Source organism: Oncorhynchus masou, chromosome 24 (genome assembly GCF_036934945.1).
Source record: "Oncorhynchus masou masou isolate Uvic2021 chromosome 24, UVic_Omas_1.1, whole genome shotgun sequence".
NCBI classification, from domain to species: Eukaryota; Metazoa; Chordata; class Actinopteri; order Salmoniformes; family Salmonidae; genus Oncorhynchus; species Oncorhynchus masou.
Window position 1 is genome coordinate 35,234,121 of NC_088235.1, and position 14,535 is coordinate 35,248,655.

Here is a 14,535-nt window from a genome sequence, read left to right on the forward strand (position 1 = left end):
CAATTAATCTCACTGCTCCCCAATAGCACTGTTTGTCGCCAACCTTGATGGTAGTGAGAATTTGAGACCGTGGAAAAGCTAAAGACAGTGGGCTTGTTCGACATTGTAGCCGACAGTGTAAGCAACTGCCGACTGACTGACAAATCACTTTGCATCATTGATAACTACTCAGTCATTATTATTTGTAGATCAGTCAGTCAATCACAATGCGTCACCGATTTGATCCGCTCAAACCAGGCCACCGAGAGGTTATGGGGGAGGAGTACTGTCTACGGTAGTAGGATGTTTACGGTAGTGTCACTGTGCTGTTTATTAGAATGATAAGGCTGATATGTTAATTCAACCTCAGTCTTGTGTCCTTCCATCTAGGCCGAGTTACTGTCAAGCACTTTGATAAATGCTGATATAAAAGGGCTTTATCAATACATTTGTTTCATTGTATTATTGATTAATTGATGCCCTTTATAAATCAATGTTATTTATTGAGATAGTGAGTGGTTGATTAATTCCCTTTCCCTCCAGGAGATGATTTGATTGATTGGTGCCGTTTCCCCTCTAGGAGTTGATCCTGCCGCTGCTGCTGCTGTGCCTGCTGATTCTGATCAGCACCCTGAACCCACATGTCTACTACGGAGGCATCAGTACCATGGAGCTGGAGAGGGAGGACTACCACTTACTCAAGGGCCTGGGATACACCCCCATTAACAATGCCACCAATCACATCATGGAGGAGGTGGCCCAGGAAATGCGTAAGTAGGAGGATGGACATGAAGTGCGTAAAATGCTAATGTAGGGGATATTGACTTGCTTTGGATTTGTCGCACAAATGCTAAAACGTTAGCATTTGGCGACTGTGACCAGATTAACAAAACCAAGGCATGGATTAAGCCCTCCCCGCCCCGTCATGGATTTAGCCTAAAAGCATTGCCTTGGTGTAGGCTAAGCATTGATTGGAGCCTGGAGGGAATTTATATGGGCCCTTGTCAAATGTTGTGCGCTATAACAGGAATACTGTGCTATTGGGGACACAGACAGTGTATTTATGTCTGCCTTATTTCTTGTGATTTCCTGATTGCACTGTAGACTTGCAGGATCGCCTGGAGATGTTCTCTAGTGAAGAGGATCTGGAGAATGCCAGTCTTTATGAGCCCTCAGGCTACGTTGGGGTGGTCTTCATGGGCAGCACACCCACCTCTTACAGGTTGCGCTTCCCTTACAACCATCTGCCCCTGCCCAGTGACTACACTGAATCTATTGGTGAGAGATGATTTTAATTTTGTAATAAATAAAGTATTTATCAATGTCTTAATTAGAGTTCGACCGATTAATTCGAAATGGCCAATTAATTAGGGACGTTTTCATAACAATCTGTATTTTTGGGTGCTGATTTTGCCGATTCTTTAAAAAAAAAAAAAAAAAATCAACCTTTTATTTACCTAGGCTAGTCAGTTAAGAACACATTCTTATTTTCAATGACGGCCTAGGAACGGTGGGTTAACTGCCTTGTTCAGGGGCAGAATGACAGATTTTCACCTTGTCAGCTCGGGGGATCCAATCTTGCAACCTTACAGTTAACTAGTCCAACGCTCTAACCACCTGCCTCTCATTGCACTCCACGAGGAGCCTGCCTGTTACGTGAATGCTGTAGAAGCCAAGGTAAGTTGGTAGCTAGCATTAAGCTTATCTTACAAAAAACAATCAGTAAATCATAATCACTAGTTATAACTACACATGGTTGATGATATTACTTGTTTATCTAGCGCGTCCTGCTTTGCATATAATCAATGCAACGCTGGGGGATGATTTAACAAAAGTGCATTTGCGAAAAAAGCACAATCGTTGGACGACTGTACCTAACCATAAACACCAATGCCTTTCTTGAAATCAATACACATAAGTATATATTTTTAAACCTGCATATTTAGCTAAAAGAAATCCAGGTTAGCAGACAATATTAACCAGGTGAAATTGTGTCATTTCTCTTGCGTTCATTGCACGCAGAGTCAGGGTATATGCAACAGTTTGGGCAGCCTGGCTCATTGTGAACTAATTTGCCAGAATTTTACGTAATTATGACATAACATTGAAGGTTGTGCAATGTAACAAGAATATTTAGACTTAGGGATGCCATCCGTTAGATTCACTGAAATAATAAATGTTTTGTTTTCGAAATGATAGTTTCCGGATTCGACCATATTAATGACCAAAGGCTCGTAATTCTGTGTGTTATAACTAAGTCTATGATTTGATAGAGCAGTCTGACTGAACGATGGTAGGCAGCAGCAGGCTCGTAAGCATTCATTCAAACAGCACTTTCATGCGTTTTTGCCAGCAGCTCGCAAGCACAGTGCTATTTATGACTTCAAGCCTATCAGCCTAATGGCTGGTGTAACCGATGTGAAATGGCTAGCTAGTTAGCTGGGTAGCGTTTCAAACGTCACTCGCTCTGAGACTTGGAGTAGTTATTCCCCTTGCTCTGCAAGGGCCGACGCTTTTGTGGAGCGATGGGTAACGCTGCTTCGAGGGTGGCTGTTGTCCTGGTTCCTGGTTCGAGCCCAGGTAGGGGCGAGGAGAGGGACGGGAGCTATACTGTTACACTGGCAATACTAAAGTGCCTATAAGAACATCCAATAGTCAAAGGTATATGAAATACAAATGGTATAAAGAGAAATAGTCCTATAAATACTATATTAACTACAACCTAAAACCTCTTACCTTGGAATATGGAAGTCTCATGTTAAAAGGAACCACCAACTTTCATATGTTCTGAGCAAGGAACTTAAACGTTAGCTTTTTTACTTGGCACATGTAACAGTGTAATTTCTCCAACACTTTGTTTTTGCATTATTTAAACCAAATTGAACATGTTTCATTATTTATTTGAGGCTAAATGTATGTATTATATTAAGTTAAAATAAGTGTTCATTCAGTATTGTTGTAATTGTCATTATTACAAATAAATAAATAGAAATTGTCCGATTTTAATCGGTATCGACTTTTTTGGTCCTCCAATAATCGGTATCGGCGTTGAAAGATCATAATCGGTCGACCTCTAGTCTTAATGTCAATATGCCTTGTCCATTGCTGTTCTGGTTAGTGTTTATTGGCTTATTTTACTATAGAGCCTTTAGACCTGCTCATTATACCTTATCCAACCTTTCAGTTCCACCCCTCACAAATGAGATGACATCACCTGGTTTCAATTATGTTTCTAGAGACTATCTCCCTCATCATCACTCAATACCTAGGTTTACCTCCACTGTAGTCACATCCTACCATACCTTTGTCTTTACATTATACCTTGAAGCTATTTTATCGCCCCCAGAAACCTCCTTTTACTCTCTGTTCTGGACGTTCTAGACAACCAATTCTCATAGCTTTTAGCCGTACCCTTATCCTACTCCTCCTCTGTTCCTCTGGTGATGTAGAGGTGAATCCAGGCCCTGCAGTGCCTAGCTCCACTCCTATTCCCCAGGCGTTCTCTTTTGAGGACTTCTGTAACCGTAATAGCCTTGGTTTCATGCATGTTAACATTAGAAGCCTCCTCCCTAAGTTTGTTTTATTCACTGCTTTGGCACACTCTGCCAACCCGGATGTTCTAGCCGTGTCTGAATGCTGGCTTAGGAAGACCACCAAAAATTCTGAAATCTCCATCCCTAACTATAACATTTTCAGGCAAGATAGATTGCCCAAAGGGGGCGGTGTTGCAATCTACTGCAAAGATAGCCTGCAGAGTTCTGTCCTACTATCCAGGTCTGTACCCAAACAATTTGAACTTCTTCTTCTTAAAAATTCACCTCTCTAAAAACAAGTCTCTCACCGTTGCCGCCTGCTATAAACCACCCTCTGCCCCCAACTGTGCTCTGGACACCATATTTGAACTGATTGCCCCCCATCTATCTTCAGAGCTCATGCTGCTAGGCGACCTAAACTGGAACATGCTTAACACCCCAGCCATCCTACAATCTAAGCTTGATGCCCTCAATCTCACACAAATTATCAATGAACCTACCAGGTACCACCCCAAAGCCGTAAACACAGGCACCCTCATAGATATCATCCTAACCAACTTGCCCTCCAAATACACCTCTGCTGTTTTCAACTAAGATCTCAGTGATCACTGCCTCATTGCCTGCATCCGAAATGGGTCAGCGGTCAAACGACCTCCACTCATCACTGTCAAACGCTCCCTGAAACACTTCAGCGAGCAGACCTTTCTAATCGACCTGGCCGGGGTATCCTGGAAGGATATTGATCTCACCCCGTCAGTAGAGGATGCCTGGTTATTTATTTTTAAATGCCTTCCCCACCATCTTAAATAAGCATGCCCCATTCAAGAAATTTAGATCCAGGAACAGATATAGCCCTTGGTTCTCTCCAGACCTGACTGCCCAGAACCAACACAAAAACATCCGATGCTAATGCAGAACGCCATTGGACAGCCCCCGTGATATGCAACTTTTCAGGGAAGCTAGAAACCAACATACACAGGCAGTTAGAAAAGCCAAGGCTAGCTTTTTCAAGCATACATTTGCTTCCTTCAACACAAACTCAAAAAGGTTCTGGGACACTGTAAAGTCCATGGAGAACACCTCCTCCCAGCTGCCCACTGAACTAAGGATAGGAAACACTGTCACCATCGATAAATCCATTATAATAGATAATTTCAATAAGCATTTTTCTACGGCTGGCCATGCTTTCCATCTGTCTACCCCTACCCCGTTCAACAGCACTGCACCCCCCACAGCAACTCGCCAAAGCCTTCCCCATTTCTCCTTCTCCCAAATCCAGTCAGCTGATGTTTTGAAAGAGCTGCAAAATCTGGACCCCTACAAATTTCTAAAATTATCTGCCGAAATTGTTGCAACCCCTATTACTAGCCCGTTCAACCTCTCTTTCGTGTCGTCTGAGATTCCCAACGATTGGAAAGCAGCTGCGGCCATCCCCCTCTTCAAAGGGGGACACACTGTTGACCCAAACTGCTACAGACCTATATCTATCCTACCCTGCCTTTCTAAGGTCTTTGAAAGCCAAGTCAACAAACAGATTACCGGGGGGCGCTAGAGAGCGTGCTATGGAGTAGACGTGCTTTGCTTGAGCTCCGCTCCAGTTTGAAACAAATTAGTATTTATCTTAACCTCTCACAACCTATATCTTCAAACAAATATGACAAAGGGAAAAGGCACCAGAAAAGGGAGCGCTAAACAAGATAACCTGAATGAGATAGACAGCGAACCAATTTCAACGTCGCCAACCCACGAGGAGTTAGCTGAAGAGGCTAGCTTCCAAGAGTCCCCCACAGAGCTTACGCAAAGTGACATACTGGCTGCCATAAACTCACTAAGCAAGAAGGTGGACACAAGGTTGGCCGATATCTCAAAGAGTATTGGGACTTTGGCCGAAACTGTGAAGGCAACTCAGAGAAGGGTGCATGAGGTTGAGCAGATGACAGTCGATCACGAGGCCAGGCTACAGGACATAGAGAAACAGTGCGCAACGTTCAAAAATGACAACAAAACCCTGAAAGCCCGACTGGAAATGCTTGAGTCGCATTCAAGACGCCAGAACATCCGAATATGTGGCATCCAGGAGGACACTGAGAAAGGGAAACCCACTGAATTTGTCTCGGAGCTGATACCGGCCCTGCTGGGGAGTGAACCCTTCAAAACGGCCATCCTGATCGACCGCGCTCACAGATCTCAGGCAACGAAGCCGGCCAAGGGCGCGCCACCAAGGCCATTCATTGTACGGCTGCACTATCCCCAGACCAGGGATCTCATCCTCAAGCTGGCTAGTCAAAAGTTCCCCCTTAACTTCAACGGAGCCAGGGTGTCTTTCTACCCAGATCTTACCTCGGAGGTGAGGAACCAACGTATGATGAGGTACGCAACAAATGCAGGGCGGCCAACATCCGATATGGATTCCTCTTCCCAGCCCGGTTTAAGGTGACAGTCGAAGGATCAACACATACGTTTGACAACCCAAAAGAGGCCGATCGGTTCTTGACAAGCAAGCTCCCTGGCTGAGGATACAGAACGGCTGTGTCAGCCGGCTAAATGACCAAATACAGGTCAGGAATGTGTTTGGATTTCCGGACTAAGGCTTTTCGATTAGAAGATCAGAATTTGGGACTTATGATTGGTGAGATGTTGTGGCTAATATAGCATTGTTTGTCACATCATGTTTTAGCACCACTCACCCCCTAATGTGAGAGTTAAGTGTTATTTAATATTAGCGTATATGCGGAGCATCTCTGTAGACGACGAGTTAGTTCAAGCTGTATGTCTAGACACCCTAAGGTTTGTGTGTTAGCCAAGGAGTGCTTCATTTGGGGAAGTCACTCAGTAAAGGGACGGGACGGGGGATGGGGTATGTGTTTTATGTTCACGTACATTATGCAAGCTCCCGCACGGCGGGACGTTTTTCTTCTGACTTTTGTATGACAGCAAAAATTTGCTCTAAAATAAGAAATGCCACATAGTGACAGAGCACAGAGTAGACCACGTGGAATAAAGATAGTGGTGAAACGAGCTAAGGTTTTTTCTCATCTTAAATCACTGGGTGTTTCTTCAAGAAACTCATATTAAACGTTCCGCTCAGGCCAAGCTACGAGTCAGCTGGATCGGTCAGATATACCAGTCTAACTTTGATGCCTAATCCAGGCACTTGTCATCTCCCGTCTGGATTACTGCAACTCGCTGTTGGCTGGGCTCCCTGCCTGTGCCATTAAACCCCTACAACTCATCCAGAACGCCGCAGCCCGTCTGGTGTTCAACCTTCCCAAGTTCTCTCACGTCACCCCGCTCCTCCGCTCTCTCCACTGGCTTCCAGTTGAAGCTCGCATCCGCTACAAGACCATGGTGCTTGCCTACGGAGCTGTGAGGGGAACGGCACCGCAGTACCTCCAGGCTCTGATCAGGCCCTACACCCAAACAAGGGCACTGCGTTCATCCACCTCTGGCCTGCTCGCCTCCCTACCACTGAGGAAGTACAGTTCCCGCTCAGCCCAGTCAAAACTGTTCGCTGCTCTGGCCCCCCAATGGTGGAACAAACTCCCTCACGACGCCAGGACAGCGGAGTCAATCACCACCTTCCGGAGACACCTGAAACCCCACCTCTTCAAGGAATACCTAGGATAGGATAAAGCAATCCTTCACACCCCCCTTAAATGATTTAGATGCACTATTGTAAAGTGGCTGTTCCACTGATGTCAGAAGGTGAATTCACCAATTTGTAAGTCGCTCTGGATAAGAGCGTCTGCTAAATGACTTAAATGTAATGTAAATGTAATGCAAAAGCGAGAGGGGTAGCAATCCTGATAAGGAAAAACATTCCAGTTGTTTACTCATCCTCGATTTCAGATCCTAATGGTCGGTATATTATTGTGGCTGGTACACTGAATCAGAAACCAGTAACCTTGGTCAATTTATATGGACCCAACTTCGATGATCCATTATTTTTTCAAAGGGTATTTAAGGACATACCAAATATCTCGGATACAAGTGTTATTGTTGGAAGGGACTTTAACTGTACGTTAGATCCTCTTTTAGATAAACAGCTATCAAGGTCACTTCAATAATCAAATGCCAGTGTCTGCCTAACTACATTGATGACAAACCTTTACATTGTCGATATTTGGAGACTGACGCACCCAACAGACAGGGATTACTCTTTCTTTTCATCAGTTCATAAATCATATTCCAGAATTGACTTTTTTGTTGGACTCCAAACTAATTTCAGCAGCTGAGTCGGTTACCTATCACCCTATTCTAATTACGGACCACTCTCCTGTGTCCATGGTGCTGAAACTCGACAATATGTCGACAGGTCGGCGACCGTGGCGCTTAGACGCATACCTGCTGAAAGATGAGGCTTTTTGTCACTATTTTGAAGGAGCAGATTGCCTTTTTCCTCGGAACTAACGACACGGGGGATGTTGACGACTCCACCCTTTGGGAATCTCTAAAGGCTGTGATTAGAGGTTACATTATTTCTTATACATCAGAGAGGAAGAAACACGCCAATACTAGGCTAAGAGAAATTGAAAGTGAGTTAGGGGAACAGGAGAACGTTTTTAGGACGAATTCCTCATATACAGTCCTTGAGAAGATCACAAAGTTAAAATATGAATACAATATCATCCTTTCGAAACGGGTGGGCTCTTTACTTGCTAGAACGCAACAAAGTTATTTTGAACTGGGTGACAAACCACAAATTATTAGCAAGACAGCTAAGGCATGTACAGGCATCTAGAGCTATTCACAAAATAAAAGACAAGAAGGGTAAAATAGTAACAGATCCGCAGGATATTAATAAATGCTTTGCGCAGTTTTACTCAGCTAATCAATCAAACCAATCAAAATGCGATGCTACTGATCCACAAACTATGGAAATCTATCTACCCCATTTAGAACAGTGATGGACAAGTTCACAAGCCTTGGCATTGTAGTGACAAGAGACCTTGATCAGCTATTGAAAGCGAATTGGGACATGAAAATATATCAGCTTAAACAAAATATCGATTTTTGGAAAACTCTGCCTATCTCCTTGGTTGGTTGTATAAACGCTATTAAAATGGTTGTCCTACACATGTTTCTTTACCTCTTCCAATGTCTACCCAATTTCATACCACAAAGCTATTTTAAGAAACTGGATTCAATAGTAACTCCATTTTTATGGGATAACAAGGCAGCCAGAATTTCAAAGAAGCATTTATGCAAGTACAAAATAGAGGGGGGCTTTGGCCTTCCTCACTTTAAACTGTATTATTGGGCTGCTAATCTGAACATTGTGTCTTTCTGGAGGGAAAGCTTACCTGCGATGAGACAGAAGGATATGCCTGCATGGTTTTTGATTGAGCAGGCCTCCTGTCAACGTTCCTCACTCCCTGCACTTGTTAATAGCCCATCATATGTGAAAAAATCCACTTATGACTCTAACCCAGTCATTTGTCATACGCTTAGGATCTGGAAACAGATGAGGTATTTTCTTAACATACCCACTGTATACATTGACAGCCCGATTTGCCTGAATCATGCTTTGCACCCCGCATTGGATGATGTGGTGTTTTCACAGTGGAGGGAGAAGGGGCTCACAACAATTGGTAATCTATACATAGATGGTCAGTTAGCTTCATTTCAACAATTACAGGGAAAGTTCAACATGCCAACAACACATTTTTTTCAGATACCTCCAAATCAGGAATTTCGTAAGGACACATATCCCACAGTATGGCATGAAGCCAAATAGTCCTACATTAGATAGCTTGATCCTTGTCAAACCCCATTCAAACGGGTCGGTCTCTAGACTGTATGATGTGCTACAGGCCCACATAGATGTATCCACAGACACCATTAAAAGGGCTTGGGAACAAGAACTTGAGTCAAAAATCTCAGATGAGGACTGGGTAGAAGCTCTCAGGAATATAAACCACAGTTCAGTGAATGCCAGACACAACCTTGTACAGTTTAAGGTGATACACAGGTTACATTACTCAAAAGTAAAACTGCATAAAACATTCCCGGACACCTCACCACTGTGTGAGAGGTGCAAGCAGGATGAGGGGACGTTGACCCACTTATTCTGGACATGTCCTAAGTTACATGTTTACTGGGCTCTCATTTTTGATTATTTATCTAGAGCCTTTGATAGAGTTCTAGCCCCAGACCCATTACCCGCTCTGTTTGGTACAGTTGATGGGAATAACCACGAAGGGAAAGCTGTCTCTCTTTGAACTCTATTAGCCAAAAGGCTCATATTGCAATTTTAGAAACTGGAGACTGTTCCTACCTTTGAAATGTGGTTACGGGATTTAGGGAATGTAATACATATGGAAAAGATTCGATACAATACCTCCAATAGAAGTCCAATGTTTTACAAAATATGGCAGCCGATACTGGATAAATAGTCTAGTCCCGCTTCATAACTGCGTTGACGATCTGCTGCTACTCTGTGCTGTACTCCACTCAACATTTATTTTTGGCATAACTACACTGCTTGTAATGACTATGCTGTCTTCATATACATGTACCACCTAATAGGATTTTGTTTTATTTTGTGTATGTGTGAGTTAAGTTTTGTTTTGTCCTCTAAATTGGATGTCATTGTTAGTATTGCTGTCTTTTTTTATTTGATTTTTTATTGTAAAAAATAAAATAAAAAAACAGATTACCGACCATTCTGAATCCCACCATACCTTCTCTGCTATCTGGTTTCAGAGCTGGTCATGGGTGCACCTCAGCCATGCTCAAGGTCCTAAACGATATCTTTACTAGCATCGATAAGAAACAATACTGTGCAGCCGTATTCATTGACCTGGCCAAGGCTTTCGACTCTGTCAATCACCACATCCTCATTGGCAGACTCGATAGCCTTGGTTTGTCAAATGATTGCCTCGCCTGGTTCATCAACGACTTCTCTGATAGAGTTCAGTGTGTCAAATCGGAGGGCCTGTTGTCCGGGCCTCTGGCAGTATCTATGGGGATGCCACAGGGTTCAATTCTTGGATCGACTCTCTTCTCTGTATACATCAATGATGTCGCTCTTGCTGCTGGTGAGTTTCTGATCCACCTCTACGCAGACGACACCATTCTGTATACTTCTGGCCCTTCTTTGGACACTGTGTTAACAACCCTTGAGATGAGCTTCAATGCCATACAACTCTCCTTCCGTGGCCTCCAACTGCTCTTAAATGCAAGTAAAACTAAATGCATGCTCTTCAACCGATCGCTGCCTGCACCTTCCCGCCTGTCCAACATCACTACTCTGGAAGGTTCTGACTTAGAATATGTGGACAACTACAAATACCTAGGTGTCTGGTTAGACTGTAAGCTCTCCTTCCAGACTCACATCAAACATCTCCAATCCAAAGTTAAATCTAGAATTGGCTTCCTATTTCGCAACAAAGCATCCTTCACTCATGTTGCCAAACATACCCTTGTAAAACTGACCGTCCTACCGATCCTCGACTCACAGATTACTGCACCTGTACATAGCCCATCTATAATTTAGCCCAAACAACTACCTCTCCCCCTACTGTATTTATTTTGCTCCCTTGCACCCCATTTTTTCTACCTCTACCTTGCACATTCTTCCGCTGCAAATCTACCATTCCAGTGTTTTACTTGCTATATTGTATTTACTTCACCACCATGGCCTTTTTTTTTGCCTTTACCTCCCTTATCTCACCTCATTTGCTCACATTGTATATAGACATATTTTTCTACTGTATTATTGACTGTATGTTTACTCCATGTGTAACTCTGTGTTGTTGTATGTGTCAAACTGCTTTGCTTTATCTTGGCCAGGTCGCAATTGTAAATGAGAACATGTTCTAAACTTGCCTACCTGGTTAAACAAAGGTGAAAAAATGTATTTTTTAATTGTGAGCGAGAGTTGAGTCTATACCTTCCTAATGTCCATTAGTGAGAGAGACAAAGTTTAACCCTACCCTCTTTGTACAAGCAGAACATCCCCAATACAATAGATAGCCTTCCGCATGGAGATATATTGTTTGCATACTACTAGATGAGTTTAAATTCCAAGATTATTCAAAGGATTGGTCACTAGTCCATGTACAGATGTGAGTTGTGAAGGCATTAACGGAGTGTGTCTGTTTGTTTCTTTGTTTGTTCCTCCCTCCCTCAGCCAACTGTTTTGCCAGCTCAGTGAACTGCAGAGCAGCTAATTACTGGTACTCTGGCTTCATCCGCCTCCAGACTCTCATCGACGCCGCCATCATACAGGTGAGATCAAATGTTATTTGTCACATGTGCCGAATACAACAGGTGTAGTAGACCTTACAGTGAAATGCTTATTTATAAGCCATTAACCAACAATGCAGTTTTAAGAAAATACCTTTAAAAACGTATGAGATAAGAATAACAAATAATTAAAGTGCAGCAGTAAATAACCATAGCGGGGATATATACGGGGGTACCTGTACAGGGTCAATGTGCGGGGGGCACCGGTGTCGAGGTAATTGAGGTAATTATGTACACGAAGTTAGTTATTAAAGTGGCTATGCATAGATATTAACAGAGAGTAGCAGCAGTGTGAGGGGGGCAATGCAAATAGTATGGGTAGCCATTTGATGAGCTGTTCAGGATTAGAGGTCGACCGATTATGATTTTTCAACTCCGATATCGATTATTGGAGATCCAAAAAAAGCCGATACTAATTAATTGGCCAATTTTTATATATACATTTGTAATAATGACAATTACAACAATACTGAATGAACACTTATTTTAACTTAATACATAAATAAAAATACATTTAGTCTCAAATAAATAATGACATGTTCTATTTGGTTTAAAGTAAAAGTGCAATATGTGCCATGTAAAAAAGCTCACGTTTAAGTTCCTTGCTCAGAGCATAAGAACATATGAGAGCTGGTGGTTTCTTTTAACATGAGTCTTCAATATTCCCAGTTACGAAGTTTTAGGTTGTAGTTATTATAGGAACTATAGGACTATTTCTCTCTATACCATTTGTATTTCATATACCTTTGACTATTGGATGTTCTTATAGGCACTATAGTATTGCCAGCCTAATCTCGGGAGTTGATAGGCTTAAAGTCATAAACAGCGCTGTGCTTCAATCATTGCGAAGAGCTGCTGGCAAACGCAGTAAAGGGCTGTTTGAATGAATGCTTACAAGCCTGCTGCTGCCTACCACCGCTCAGTCAGACTGCTATATCAAATCATTGACTTAATTGTAATATAATAGACACAGAAATTGCAAGCCTTAGGTCATTAATATGGTCGAATCCGGAAACTATAATTTCGAAAACAAAACGTTTATTATTTCTGTGAAATACGGAACCGTTACGTATTTTACAGAACGGGTGGCATCCAGGAATCAGGAGGATTTGCCAAATGGAGGGCGAGGGAGAGCTTTGTACGCGTCTATGTGTGGAGTAAAGGTGGTCTAGAATTTTTTTCCCTCTGGTTGTACATTTAACATGCTTATAGAAATTAGGTAAAACTGATTTGTTTTCTTGCATTAATGAAAGTCCTCGGCCACTAGGAGCGCCACCTCTGGATTAGCGTTTTCCTGTTTGCTTATGAAGGAATACAGCTCATTGAGTTCGGTTTTTGTGCCAGTCTCGGTCTGTGGTGGTATGTAGACAGCTACGAATAATACAGATAAACTCTCTAGGTAGATAGATAGTGTGGTCTACAGCTTACCATGAGATACTCTACCTCAGGCGAGCAAAACCTTGAGACTTCCTGAGATATCGAGCACCAGCTATTGTTTAGAAATATGCATTGGCCCTCGCCCTGTTTCTTACCAGAGGCTGCTCTTCTGTCCTGCCGATGGAGTGTATAACCCGCCAGCTGTTTGTTCTTAATGTCGTCGTTCAGCCACGGCTCTGTGAAACATAAGATATTACAGTTTTTAATGTCCCGTTGGTAGGATATACAGTGGGGAAAAAATATTTAGTCAGCCACCAATTGTGCAAGTTCTCCCACTTAAAAATATGAGAGACCTGTAATTTTCATCATAGGTACACTTCGACTATGACAGACAAAATGAGAGAAAACATTCCAGAAAATCACATTGTAGGATTTTTTATGAATTTATTTGCAAATTATGGTGGAAAATAAGTATTTGGTCACCTACAAACAAGCAAGATTTCTGGCTCTCGCAGACCTTTAACTTCTTCTTTATGAGGCTCCTCTGTCCTCCATTCGTTACCTGTATTAATGGCACCTGTTTGAACTTGTTATCAGTATAAAAGACACCTGTCCACAACCTCAAACAGTCACACTCCAAACTCCACTATGGCCAAGACCAAAGAGCTGTCAAAGGACACCAGAAACAAAACTGTAGACCTGCACCAGGCTGGGAAGACTGAATCTGCAATAGGTAAGCAGCTTGGTTTGAGGAAATCAACTGTGGGAGCAATTATTAGGAAATGGAAGACATACAAGATCACTGATAATCTCCCTCGATTTGGGGCTCCACGCAAGATCTCACCCCCGTGGGGTCAAAATGATCACAAGAACGGTGAGCGAAAATCCCAGAACCACACGGGGGGACCTAGTGAATGACCTGCAGAGAGCTGGGACCAAAGTAACAAAGCCTACCATCAGTAACACACTATGCTGCCAGGGACTCAAATTCTGCAGTGCTAGACGTGTCCCCCTGCTTAGGCCAGTACATGTCCAGGCCCGTCTGAAGTTTGCTAGAGAGCATTTGGATGATCCAGAAGAAGATTGGGAGAATGTCATATGGTCAGATGAAACCAAAATGTAACTTTTTGGTAAAAACTCAACTCGTTGTTTTTGGAGGACAAAGAATGCTGAGTTGCATCCAAAGAACACCATACCTACTGTGAAGCATGGGGGTGGAAACATCATGCTTTGGGGCTGTTTTTCTGCAAAGGGACCAGGACAACTGATCTGTGTAAAGGAATAATGAATGGGGCCATGTATCATGAGATTTTGAGTGAAACCCTCCTTCCATCAGCAAGGGTATTGAAGATGAAACGTGGCTGGGTCTTTCAGCATGACAATGATCCCAAACACA

The 14,535-nt window shown here is 42.8% G+C and overlaps 1 protein-coding gene across 1 annotated transcript in view; it reads left to right on the forward strand.

Annotated features, from left to right (window-relative positions):
• Positions 1-14,535, forward strand: part of abca5 (ATP-binding cassette, sub-family A (ABC1), member 5) — a 125,457-nt gene that overhangs the window by 26,455 nt on the left and 84,467 nt on the right. Inside the window, exons 3-5 of the mRNA XM_064933733.1 lie at positions 560-749; positions 1,084-1,257; positions 11,647-11,744. Of these exons, the coding sequence (XP_064789805.1) occupies positions 560-749; positions 1,084-1,257; positions 11,647-11,744 (462 nt within the window). The remainder of the gene's footprint in view (positions 1-559; positions 750-1,083; positions 1,258-11,646; positions 11,745-14,535) is intronic.